The 14,184-nt window shown below is 37.6% G+C and overlaps 1 protein-coding gene across 1 annotated transcript in view; it reads left to right on the top strand.

The window, feature by feature from the left end:
• Positions 1–5,068: 5,068 nt before the first annotated feature.
• The window catches only part of LOC113981736 (nipped-B-like protein), a 129,903-nt gene continuing 120,787 nt past the window's right edge, over positions 5,069–14,184 (top strand). Inside the window, exons 1-3 of the mRNA XM_027709302.1 lie at positions 5,069–5,221; positions 7,465–7,630; positions 8,777–8,907. Of these exons, the coding sequence (XP_027565103.1) occupies positions 5,158–5,221; positions 7,465–7,630; positions 8,777–8,907 (361 nt within the window). The 5' untranslated portion in view covers positions 5,069–5,157. The remainder of the gene's footprint in view (positions 5,222–7,464; positions 7,631–8,776; positions 8,908–14,184) is intronic.

Consider the following 14,184-nt stretch of genomic DNA (forward strand, 5'->3'; position numbering starts at 1 on the left):
TGTAATGTATCTGACCCTACGGTTTTGACCTGTCTGGCATGGGTGACCCTACCGAAGGCATGTACCATCGCCAGCATAGCTCGCAACCATATAGGGGTACACAGGCTACATACCTGTTAGAACAATTTGGGCAAGTCTTTCATTTCCTGCTTTACTAACACATATCTATACACAATCTCAAGGAGAAACCCAGGAACAACCCTTTGACCTATCCACCCTTTCAGGACATAACAGAGCAAAGCAAATATATCCAGAACACGCCAAACCTGGGCAGTAGCCGCAGGTAAGCTAAAAACAAACAGACAAACAAAACAAACCAACTGTTCTGGTCCCTGTACCCATCCAAGGCTGGGGTGCCTTACAAGGCCCCAGCCTAGCCGGGACCCCTGTCACTCTAAAGGAACCCCACTATCCACCCTGACCTTATCCTTCCTCCACTGTGTTACCATGAATCTTCAGGCGCACTGCTTACCTGTGGCACCTCGCACAGGACTGCCCCGCTCTCCGTTCCACCAGTCAGAGGACCCTCCATGGCCCGCCCGACCCCCCTCCCCCTGTCCCCCTCCCCCCCCCCCCCCCCCCCCCCCCTTCCTCCCTCTCCACTACTCCCGGGACTGCCCCAAACACACCTGAATCTCCTTCTATAGTATTTTTTAAAGTATTTTTAAAAGCATTTCGTTCTGGAAACTTGTAGCAAAAGTACTGTCATTGTATCAAACTGTAGCTCTGGTATAGAAACCAGAAATTTATCCTCTTGTGGCTAAATCTGTCTGACGTACTCAATCATGGCATCTTATTTGAATGAGAACTAGAGGATAATAATTCATTCTCTTTCTGCCTCTCTCATTCACATTCGAGTGTTTGGGTTTTTTTAAATTTTTTTTAGGACAGTTTTCAGACTGATAACTAGCAGAGCTTCATGTACTATCTAACAAGAGTAGTAGTTTATTGCAAAATGTGGAAGCTTAAAACTGGCTACAAGACAAGCCTTCTTAAATTTATTATAGCATGTTTGCTTTTTTAAAAGAAGAATCCACTGCTCACCTAAATTATAAAGTAGCTAATAAATGAGTTGTACTGATTTACTTTGTGCAGCTGCAGAAATCAACTTTGATCATAGTGCTGTGGTTATATCAGTACAATGCTATTCAACATATAAGAAATTAAAAGAACTTTTTAAAGTATTTTCATTCTAACTAAAGATTTCATAATATGTATGTATGACCCGTCTTCGCAAACAAAGATTTTGGGAAAGGTCTTTTACCTTTCAAGCCTGCGCAATGGATTTTTTAGGTGAGACACAGCATGTGCTGAACTGAGCCCACCCTTTAATCCTAAGGTTCATCTGCCGGGGCCAAGCAAGCTTGGACAATGGCAGTGAGGTCCTCAGGACGTAGGTTTGTTTAGAGTGACCTTCTCATAGATGGATGACCTCACAGGGCTAACGAACTACACATAAAACACAACTGTATTTAAAGTGTTCTATTTAATACAATGTTTTAAAAAATAAACCTATAGAGATTTAATAGCCTATCCCTTCTTTAAAATTTAATTTTAATCCATCTATGTTTATCTCTTTTTTTCTCAGAAATATATTAGGTTAGTCATGTATAAGTTACTTTTTAAGTCTAAAGATATAAGTTAAAGAATACTCAGTAGTATGGGGAATGAAACATTGAAATGTACATACCAAATTTCTGAATCCTGACGTGTGATACTTATCTTTGCATTACTACTGAGCCTGTGTATTACTGCACATAAACAGATTTTCCCCTTTATTTTGTTTTCCAACATTCTCATGAGTGTACAAAGCTAAGCCATGGAAGAACTAGTATTTTTGTTGAGGGGACAAGAATGTATTTCAACTGAGAGGAAAGAAAGAGGGGAGAAAATAAGATGGAAAAAAACCCCTTGTAGGTTGAGATAAGGCAGTTTACTAAAGCAACAGCAAAGATGCCATGCACAAGCAAAGGGAAAAGATTTTTATTCTCTACTTCCCATCAGCGAGCGGTGTCCGGCAACTTCCCGGGAAGCAGGGCTTCAGCATGCCGAGTAGCTGCTCCAGAAGGCAAACGTCGTAAATAACAAATGCCCCCTCTTTCTCCTCCTTGTCTTAGCTTTTATATCTGAGCTGAGGTCATATGATCTGAGATATCCCTTTGGTCAGTCTGGGTCAGCTGGCCTGGTTGTGTCCTCTCCCAGGATCTTGCCCATCCCCAGCCTACTGCTGAGGGGGTAAATGCTGGGGAGGCAGTGCTGATGCTGTGCCAGCCCTGATCAGCAGCAGCCAAAACAGCAGTGTGTTCTCAACACCTTTCTAGATCCCAATGCAGAGCACAGCACTGGGAGGGTTGCTGTGGGGAAATGAACTCCAGCTCAATCAGACACAATATGCTTTATCTCAACCCACAAGATTTACCTTTTTTCAGATTCTCTCTCCCATTGCACTGGGGAGGGGGGAGTGACTGTGTGGTGTTTAGCCAGGTTAAACCACAACACACTTGAAAAAAAACCCAACCAACCAACCAACAACATTTTAAATTTAAAATTTCAATAGGAATTTTCTTTGTAATGTTAATTTGCAGTAAATGAGAATATACTTAATTGACAAAAAAGGGAAGAAGATAACATACAGAAGTAGTGCTTTAAATGTGTGGTTATTATCTGTAGCATAAACTTTTTTAATATTACTCTCCGTACTATCTAGGCTTGGCTTCACCTTTTTTTAATTGTGTATTATGTTATGATGATACCTTTTCATATATTATTCTCAGTATGTGCTGCCCTTTCACTATTTCCCTTTCACTAAGGGGTCCTTTGTATCACTTCCTTTGTGCACTGTAGTTTCTTCCTCCCTGGAATGTCTTTTACAATATCTGTTGTTTCTCATAAAGCAGTAAGAGTCTAAACATGTATATACTGAATATGCAAGACTATCTTTGCATATATGTAAATTGGGTTTCTACTTCTCTGAACTGCTACTCTGACGCATTGTTTAAAAGCTTTTCAATGCAACAGTTCTTTGATTTCCTTAATTCAGCTAATATTAAAGTAACAGTTTTCTTTTTTCAGTCTAGAGGCAGAAATGCTCGACTACTACTGGTAATAGATACTGCACAAAGCTGATAATATAAATATTGATAAATGTTGACTCGTTACAGTTGGGGAATGAAAAAACAAAACATAATAAAACTTGTCTGTTTTGACTTGTCTGGCTTGTCAAGCCATAATTATTGCATGATAGGGAAACATTGAAAAGTTTACTTCAGTGGTTTATAAAAACTTTGTGCAAGAAAAGTGCTTATAATATTAAGTTTGTTTTGCTTGGAATCTGTACATATGTATTAGCAGTGGTGTTATACGTTGTCATTGGTATGGCATAACAAAGAATGAGATAAAGATTATTAAGAAAATGACAGTGATATTTTGGTTTATATGTATTGTATATGTAATTTGCAAAAATGTGGACTTTTAAAGTAAGCGTAAGCAAATCATGATTTCAGAATCTTCAGTAAACAACAAAGTTCATTTAATTTATTTTGTCTTCAAAAAATATGCTAAATTTTTGTCATTTCATTAGTATAACAATAGTGGATTGTAATGTGTGATATTTGTAAATTTTTGTTGTTTTGGAAATGCAGTTCAAATTATTGTGATGATCTTTTTTCAGGGAGGTGGTGGGTGGTTTTATTTTGTTCTTCTGTTTGTTTGTTTTAAATAGTGTGGACTTCCTTACAATTGGGATCTTTATAGTGACTGAGAACTAGATGAACAAATTCCTTTTCAGTAGTTGAATATAAATTATGCTGTTTTACAGGAAATAAACAAGATAGTTCAGTGGTGACTAAACCTTTTCTTTCTGTGGAGGGGGTGAAACAGTTCCTGGTAGTAGTTTGACCAGAGAATGTTTAATATTAAAGATATATTTTTAGATAAATTTTCAAATGCTACTACTTTTTAAATTGTCCTGGTTTTGGCTGGGATAGAGTTCATTTCTTCTCAGTAGCTGGCACAGTGCTGTGGTTTGGGTTCAGGATAACAATAATGCTGATGTTTTGGTTGTTGCTGAGCAGTGCTTACCCTGAGTCAAGGGCTTTTCAGTATCTCAGGCTCTGCCAGGGAGGAGCTGCACAAGAAGCCAGGAGGGAGCATGGCCAGGACAGGTGACCCAAACTGGCCAAAGGGATGTTCCACACGATAGAATGTCATGCCCAGTATATAAACTGGAGGCAGTTGGTCAGGAGGGGCTGATCGCTGCTCAGGGACAGGCTGGGCATCGATCAGCAGGTGGTGAGCAACTGTATTGTGCATTGCTTGTTTCTCTTGGGTTTTATTCCACTCTCGTCTTTGGTTATCTCCCTTTTCATTACAAGTAGCAGTAGTAGTAGTAGTAGTAGCATATTTTACCTTATTTAAATTATTAAACCATTCTTATCCCATGTGTTTTTGCCTTTTTCCGATTCTCCTCCCTATCCCACCTGGGGTGGGCAGTGGGGGTAATGAACGACTGCATGGCACTTAATTGCTGACTGGGGTTAAACCATGACAAAAATATACTAAGATTTTGTATTTGTCACTTTGCTTACTGTTTGACTTTTGCACCTGTAAATTATTCCTTTTGTTTTTGCTATCTTCTTGTATGAAAAATATCTCCTCCAAAACTGAGAAGTGAATATAGCAGCTAATTACTTAAACTGATTATGGATTAAGCACTGTTCACTGCATTATGAGCCAGCAGTTTTATTACTAATTTTTGCATTGGTACCATATAACCTGAGTAATTTTTATTTTGATTGCCTTATGTTGAATCTTTTTTGGTGAAGGGCTCTGCTTCTGAAACCAGAAGCTTGCCTTTTGATTGCTTAATGCCATTTAATATTTAAATTCTACCTTGTTCTACCCACTTTTGACAAAATTACTTAGAATGCATCTGAGATTATGGTCTATGTTTCATTTATGTTATTGAATTTAAAATTCTTTTAAGTAAACAGTTTTAATTTGGTTTTGTGGTTTGTTTTTTTGTGTGTGTGTGTTTTCTGTGTTGTGTTTTTTTGTTTGTTGTTGGTTTTTTTTTTAGTGCTTGGGAGATGGGAAGTAATGATAGCTGGCACCTGAACTAAAATATCTGTGTAGGCGCTACCATCCCAGAACTTCAGGATGAATGGGGATATGCCTCATGTTCCCATCACTACTCTTGCAGGGATTGCTAGTCTTACAGACCGTAAGTACTCTTCTTTTTTTTGTCTTTGCTATGTTCCCTTCTACCTCTTCAGTAAATACCTGCATTTTCAAAATACTAAAAACAGTTTTATTTTTAAAGTTCTTAAAAGTAAATCTGTTCAAAACCAGATTTGGTATTAAAATATTTTTTGTCCTTGCTAGAAGTTTAAAAATATATTCAAACAAAATATGCTAATTTAAACATGAAATGAAATGTAGGTTAAAAAAAAAAGCCCTGAAGTACACCCGGAACATAAAATATAGGAATTCATTGTTCATTTGGAATATCATTTGGTAACATATCTGGGAACCCCACAAATAAAGAAAAACATATAAATGATAAAATACTCTAAAACATGCATATCATCATCTTCACTGGAGAGATAGAGAGAGAGATGATTAGACTGATGTTCAGCTAGAGAGAGTTGTGGAATATGCTGAATATACTTGAAACCTAGTTCCTTAGTTTTGGACAAAGTACAAAAAAGTTGCTCTAATTAACAAGTGCAAAGAATGGCTGCTAGAATGGAAATAGGCAGCTGAACCTATGAGGCTTCTTTCTCATCTGTGAGTAGATGAGGTGGGTGTACTGTCTTTAAATATGTCAGGAAGACAAAATGCAAGGAATGAAAAAGAACTATTTACATGGTTAGAATCTGACAAAAAATAAATTTCTAGTGGAAACTAAGAGGAGATTTATCATTACTACAATGAAGTCCTAAAACAACCATTCCAATAAGAGAAATTGGGACAAAGGTGGATCTTTTTTATAAAGTGTAAGCAAGAGTTAATAGCTCAGTTGTCTGACCGAGGATAATTGAACTCAGTGATCCAAGTGCTTATTCTGAGCTCTTGTTTTTATTATTATACTGTTGAAATTTGGAGACTTTCCAAGAGACACTAAAAGTATATACCCAGCAATTGAATTTAATTGCCTATAGTAAAAAAAAGTAAATGCATTCAATGGGGGGGAAAAACCACTTCTTGTCTTTCTCATATTCTGAATTATCAAATCAGAAGATGCTGCTTATGTATTTTTATATGTATCATTATGTGTGTCTAATTATGGGCCATCAGGATGCAAATCATAAGTTTCTGCGCTATGGGCTGTTTTCCAGCACTAAGTATTTGCAGGTAAGGTTCTCAAGTCAAAATACTCTAACTGATAGAAGCCACTGGCTAGACTCCCAGTGCAAGAGTTTCTTAAAACACTGAACTACCTTTGGTGGGATAAACCCTTGTGTTAGGTGCATTTCCTTCTTTATCTGTCATATTTCTCTGATGTTCAGAAACTCAAAAGTGTGTGAAAGAGAAAGGCATGTCACTGCTTTACCTTATTCCTCTTTGTGTGAAAAGAAGGTACTGGAATGGACAAGTCTTGTTGCCCTAAAAACATGGAGGACATGATGACTAGAGGCAGTAGAGTAGGCTCAATTTACTAGATGAATTTATACTGTTTTAATAAATATGTTTAGCTGATCTTACTAATTTTTCCGAGTTTCAAGACACACTCAAGGTAATCTAATGCAAGTAGTGAAAGCTAGCTATTTTGATATATTAAATTTTTTTTCAATTGCAGTTTATTTATAAATACAGAATAATATACATTGTATGGGGGGAGAAAAATACTGAAATTCTGCCCGTCTCCTGTGGGGTTTTTTTAATAATTTCAAAATATAAAAGAGACAAAAGACTTTTTTTTTTGTTCTGTAGCTATTTTTAATGTAATCAGCCTGGGAACTTGAAGTCAGAGTCAGCTTGTTTTTGTGGACCCATGAAAGTGGGTTGTTAAGGTTTTTTGGTGGTATTTTTTGTTTGTTTGTTTTAAATGACCCTCACCATACAAAGTGGGAACACTAATTAAATCTCAAGGTCAGAATAGAAAACATTTCCTTCCTTACCTTTGTCCATGCTTTCAGCTCCAAGAGAAAACTGCCATAACATTAAATAACTTAGTATTCTGGAATGTTTAAAAGTATGTTTTTATTAATAATACTTGCCTTAGCACAGTTAAATATTTACAATAATATAACTTATGGATTTGACTGCATTTGTGTAAAACAGAGTCCTGCCTTTGTGTGTGCGTGTTCATGGTTAAAAAAAAATCCAGAAATCTTTCCTATATTTTGAATGTAGTTGTCAGGTTTTCTTTCTTAATCACATGAGGGAGTAAGAAGGTGTCCATCTTTGTATGCTCATGTTTTGTGAAATGATTCTGAACTCCTTTCTGTTTTCTGATAACAGTTTTGAACCAGCTGCCTCTTCCATCACCTTTACCTGCTACAACAACAAAAAGCCTGCTTTTCAATGGACGGATAGCTGAAGAGGTGAACTGCCTTCTGGCTTGCAGGGATGAAAATCTGGTTTCACAGCTCATCCACAGTCTCAATCAGGTGTCAACAGATCACATGTATGTATTTTGAACTTCAACTATATTAGATCATCATCCTTATTACTTGAAATTAAAGTGAACTGAATTGAGAAGGGTGTTTGTGAGAATCTGAAGATTATAATGTGCCATTTTTTTTATTAGACCATCTTAGCAGATTACTGCTGTATAGGAATCAATTGTTTCAGTCAGTCAAAATGCTAGTCATTGTCTGACAGACCTTATGTGTAACAAATTTTTTTTTAATAAATCTGCTGCTTGTTCCATTCTTACTAGTTAGGAGTGCAAACTTTGTAGTATTGATTGTGCAATAGTCATTTGTGTTCCAATTTGATTAATAATGTACACTGACAAATTATATATCCAGTATTATACAAAAAGATACTTTTTTGAGACACCCATGCAAGATCTATGTCGGTTATGATTAGATATTGAACTTAAATATTTTAAGAATTGAACCAGCAATTATGCTAATGTCGTCTTTTTGTTAATATATATTTTGTTTTTTAATATTTCACTGGTGTCCTTTGAATTGTCTTATGTTGACAGCCCTGTCTTTTTCCTACATGTTCCAATCTATTATTTTGATCAAATGGAAGTAGCTCTTAAAAGTCATCAATGCAAAGAATAAGTGAAAGTACGGATGCATTTATAGAAAATCCATTACATTTTTGATGGTTCAATGGGAATCCTGTGATGTCAAAGATATGCCAATTTCCCTTTTTAAAATAAAAGATTCTCAAAGGGTTGGGCTGCAACCTGAATGTTATGCATTCATACATATCTTATTTTCACTCCTACAACAGTACTTTCTTGACGTTATGACAAAGCATTCTTCTTTTATGGAGAAGTGGACACAAGAAGCTTTTTATAATACTCTGAAACTGACAACCATGTATATATAAGTGCTTATTAACAGAAAATAATTTTGAAGGCTAGTAGGAATACCTTTTCTGCCATTCCTTTAGCATGAGAGGAAAAAAAGTAGAGGTAGGGAACAGTGCTTTGAAGATTTGTGGAGGTTTTTTCTATATTTTAACAGTAAAATGTTGTCTTTTTGTTTTGGTTTTGATTGTTTTGGTTGTTTGGGTTTTTTTACTTGATTCATGATTTTTTATAATTTTAAAATGCATTTGCCTCTTTATTTGCTTACTTCCACTATTCCAGAGAATTGAAAGATAACCTTGGCAGTGATGATCCAGAGGGAGATATACCAGTCTTGCTGCAGGCTGTCCTGGCAAGGAATCCTAATGTTTTCAGGGAGAAAAGCATGCAAAACAGATATGGGGTACAAAGCGGTAAGGATTTTTGATTGACTATTGATTGTTTTTTATGTTGTTCTGTAAGTTTAGGGGACTGGTACTAACCACAAATATATATGGAGCACAACTGTGATATTTATGCCTTACCTTGTATTTGATAATGACATAAAGCTATGTGTCTTGAGATCTTCTAAGAGCAATTGCATTAGAATAAGCACAGAAATACACTCTACTAGGTATTTTTTTAAAAAATGATGTTGAATTTCACTACAAAATTTAATTTCTAGGATGAGTGATTGGATATTATTTTAAAACAATTTTATTTGAATTTCTTTATAGCTAGGTTCATATATTTGTCTTAGTAAATAATTTAAGTTGGGAAAATATGCTTTGATCTATATTGAAAATCTGTACAATTATAGTTTATCATTATAATGGTATTTCTTAATAGTTCTGTGGTAAGGAATAAGGTTGAATTAACCATACATAACATCTCCTTCTTGCCATTCCTCTTCTCAGCAATTTGTGATGCCCTACAGATTTTACTGTTTCTATAGCTAATTCTTTTCTGAGGTTTAGTGAGATATACTGCTGGATGGCAAAGATGGAGAAGGGGAGAGACCAAGCAAAGGATTAATCAGACAGATTCTATTTGTAGATCTGGAGACTTCTTCATTTGCACCTGAAATCTTTTCTTCAAATACTAAACTATGAAATGAGTGGGTGAATTTTCAGTTTTCACAATGTGAGGATAAAGCTTTACTAGCATTGTAGAGATATAGATAGAAGTGTGTGCTGGTTTAAAAGTTAACCAGCAGGGGAAATGAACTCAACTCAAAAGAGAGATTATAAGTCAGAATAACAATTTATTAAAATAATACAATAAGTACGATTATACAGACAGACAATTGGTTTTAACCCGCAAAACCCAAATGTATAACCCAGCACCCTGGGGCATGAACACAAGTGGTGTTCCTTGCCCCCCCCCGAGTCCAAAGTAAAGGGAGAGGGGAAAAACCTGCTGGTGGGAGAGCTGCTGCAGTCTGGTCAAAAAGTGCTGATTGCAGTCCAGTCGAGGGTGGTGGTCTCAGTCTGGTTGAGAGCAGTGAGCTGCAGTCTTCCTCTGGATCCCACGAGTGGTAAAAAGGTTCCAAAACCCCAAGTTTACATATTCTCCAGTTCAGGCAGGAATGCTCAGTCCTTCCCTCAGAGTGGGGAATTCCATAAAAGGGCATGAGGACAGGAACATCTTCCTATCTCGCAGGCCTCTTAATGCCTAGTTTATAACCTGAGGAGTCAGGCTGCTCTGGGCAGAGGGTGTAAATGCTCTATTGATAACAGTTTCTGGGAAATGGCATGGAAGGCTATAGAATACACAGGTTGGGATTACACCCATCCAGTGATGAATTGGTCCCAGCTGTTCTAACTAGGACAAAGTGTTACTGGAGTCCACAGGGGATAGAAAGTGTCAAGGTGTTTTTGGAGGGGAAAAAATAATAAAATTAGATTATTAAGTTCATTCACCTAGGCTAGTGAGTAAAAAGCAATACAGTATTTGAAAAGAACTTGCTAAGGACAGGACACATATTGTTCCTTGAAAGAATGCAGAAATTTCCAGGAATGAAAATGATAAAGGAGTGCTAAATATTTAGTAGGTCATTGATACCTACACCCTGAAATATAAGCTCTGAAAACAGTCTCCAGGTTCTGGGTTTGGTGGTAGCTGTTGAAGAGTATGATTTTTCCAGCTGCTGGAAGAATTGTGACTGTCCTGCCAGTTTTTGCAGAGTGGTTCCACAAAGAACATATACTTGTCCTGGTTTCAGTTTGGATAGAGTTAATTTTCTTCTTAGAAGTTGGTACAGTGCTGTGATTTTTTGATTTAGTATGAGAATAGTGTTGATAACACACATTTTTCCACCAGTTTTGTAGAGTAAAATAATTCTTTTCCAGTGCAAAAGAGAGACATTGTTTTTAAAATTATTTGTTCCTGCAGAGGTTTTTGAAGGAAAGAAGATATAGCGAGTTAGATTCTTTCTAATTTTTTCTAATTCTGTGCTTCAGAGGGGAAAACACTTTTGCAGCTCGATTCAATAGATTAAGAATAATCCTTAATGAAATAAAACCACCTATAGTACATCTCATTCAGATCTCCGAGGCCAAAGGAGGGTATACTGATGTGTTCTGACAGCAAAGGTTGGGCTTTCTTCTGCTTTCTGAACAGATTTTGTAATCTCTGTAAAGTCATGATTTGTAGAACACTTGGGAATTTGGTAGAGACCTTATGTAATGCATTTTGCCAGCTATAAGAATGAAATTTAGGCTTTTTTCTAGTATTTCAAATTTACCTCTTCTGTTTTCCTTACTGTCTTCCTTCTGAATATTGTCCTTTTGCCTTCTCTTGAGTCTAACATGTGGTGAAGTCAGTGCTGGGTACTGTGGTCCAGTATTTGTAATGCCCAGAATTGAGAAGGAATGAAGGCAGCATGATGCCTGGTCTATTTACTCAACCTGGAGTGGGCCTCTGCACCATGATCCCTTGAGCATCAGTTCCAGCATTAGTGTGGACAAACTGAACTCAAATTCGTTTCTCCCAACCTTTTTCTGTGATGGTTTTAAAACTCAGCGGGAAGACCACACCCACTCAAACCACCCCCTTTCAATAGTGGAGAAAAAAATACTAAGAGGATTATAAGTTAGAGTCACAATTTACTGAAGAAATTGCAATAAACACAACAATAATAGTAAAAGATTGTACAGAAGAGGGAAAGGTTTAACCAACAAAAGCAAAGTGTTGCCTGGCCCCCCTAGGACAAAACTAAAATGGCGTCTGTTCCCACGCTGTGCGCCATGTGGTCTCCCCCAGACAAAAACAAAATGGTGTCCGTTCCCGTGCTGGATGCCATATGGCAACCCCCACCCCCCCGCCAAGAACAAAGGCAAGATGGTGGAGAGGCTCTCCTGGCTCAAACTCCCCCAAACTGAGGTGTGGCAATGGGCACATTCTCTCTCTCTGCTGTGGCAGCAGTGACGGTGGCAGCAGTAGCAGGAAGAGTGGCGGTGACCGCAGCGATGAAGGTGCTGACAAGGTGTCTCCTGGTGGTGGTGGGCAACTCTGCTGCGCTCTTTTTTTTCTGCCCCACTCAGCTGGACTGGGGGTTACCCCTGCCGCTCCGTTCCCTATGGCAACCTCCTGCACCGGAGCTGTCCTTTTGGCACCACCACAAAGCTGCGGCTCAGAAGGCACAGGTAGGGAACTGGCAGTGGTGGAGGTGCAGTCTGGGTGGTGGCTACATCTCCCAAGAGCTGGGCAAGAGAAAATGGTGACACTTCTGGCCCCCCCGCTTTTCCTAGTGAAACCACCCCCACAGGGTGGTGATGTGGGTGGTATCGAATATTCAACACTAAAACTCTACCCCCTTGCTATTTTCTAATGCAAGAACAGAAAGACCACCTGGCTAAAGAATTAAATTAAATGTGGAATAAAACTCTTGGTTCAGTACAATTTGTCAGGAAATAAAGACCTCTTCAGAAACCTAAATATTATGTGTGGAATACTTGTGAATATAAGGTAAAGCACAAGTAGAGTTCTGTGCTGAAGTTTTTTTCCACAGTCATATTGATTTGTAGCTCAACATTAAGTTTAGAGCCAGAATTGTTTTTAGTTATGATGAACAAATAGTGCAAGAAAGATGTATTATGTGAATACTTAGTATCCTGGGCGTAGGACCCTCCCCCACCACCTCCACCCCTGAAAGATTGCTGGCATATTTCATTTCAGGTAATGTAGCAGCAGTGTTCAAACCCTTATTCCATGTCTTGTGATAATAATGCCATTGTTGAAACAGAGTTCATGCAGATAAGATGTTTAATTAGATTTTTCAGACTGTTTTCTATTACTAGGTTGTCTGAACAGACTGAGTCACATCACCGTGCAGCATCAGTACAAGGACAGCATGTTAATTTTATTTTAGACCTTTTTAATCAAATGACAGAGAAAGTTCTGGGTGCTGTCTTTCAACTACATGTCTTGTATCTTATAGTGTAGGAGTGAAGTGGATTTCTTTATAATTATTTATTTAAAATTAAGCTATTATTTAATTTCAGTTTTCATAATTTTTTTTTCTCTTCTCAACATTTTGGCTTTGTCTTTCAGCAGATGTGTGTTAGAAGATCAACTAAAATAATATATTGCAATAGGTTAGTCTTCATAGCATAGCTTAGGGTGCAGAAAGGACTTAAAATTCACTTTAAACTATTTACCACAACTTGAACATTTTTGAGGATTAAAATCTTATGCATCTTTCCATAAGCATCAGTTGCTTTGATATTTTTTCATTTATACGAGAATTCAAATGCACATTTACCTTTAAAATGGAAAAACTTTATAGACATATGCTTTCAAGAAGAGTATATATTTAACTGAAAAATCACCTTTTGGTGAGCAGCCCTTGCTTAAGCGTGCATGATGCTGTAATACAGTTTAATCATACAAGACTTTGTCTGTGATCTTGAGCAGTGTTTTCACATTCTTTGGCATTTAGTAGGAACGCTAAAATGGATTTATACGTATCACTTTTTTCTGAGCAAAAAAAATTATAGTCATGACTGGGAGTATGTGTTAAGGAAACAAAGCTGACTGAGACCCCTGATGCCTTAAGGAGCTGAGGAAAAAAACTCTAAAGCAATTTAATTGGAGATGAGATAAAAGGGTTTAATTGAGTAACAAGACGCATGCACCCCTCTGTACAGATGTTACAATTTATAATATTGCTTGTCCAATCCCAGGTTTCGTCCACCCACTGACTTTTGCCCTGGACCACCCTCAGTCACACCCCTTGGGAATTGGGGCTAGGGGCTTTTCAAGACCCCTTCTTCATCGTCTTCATCTTTTTTGGGGCACAGGGGGCACACGTTTACCCAGTTCTTGACTGTACTCTTGCGGTTTAGGCCAAGGTACAAGTGTTCTCTAAACAAAATGGGTCTACTCTTAAAGAGAGACTAAACATTTTCTACTGGAATTCAGGGGATAATGATATGGGAGCATGGAATGGGGTGATGGGGTAGGGGAATGTATGTAGTTTCTATGCTAAGGGTAAGTGAATAAGGGTTGCTGCTTCTAAAATCTACTTCTACTATATAACTACTTATAAAGCTTATAAAAATTAGGAAAATAAGAAAAAAACAGATGGACCTTACGGCATCACCCCAGAGCGCTGCGCAGCCCTTTAGAAGGACCTCAACAGGTTGGAGAGATGGGCAGAGAAGAACTGTCTGAAATTCATTAAAGGCAAATGCAGGGTCCTGCACCTG

The sequence above is a fragment of the Neopelma chrysocephalum genome, unplaced genomic scaffold, assembly GCF_003984885.1.
Source record: "Neopelma chrysocephalum unplaced genomic scaffold, ASM398488v2 Primary Assembly neopelma1_96738, whole genome shotgun sequence".
Taxonomy (NCBI): domain Eukaryota; kingdom Metazoa; phylum Chordata; class Aves; order Passeriformes; family Pipridae; genus Neopelma; species Neopelma chrysocephalum.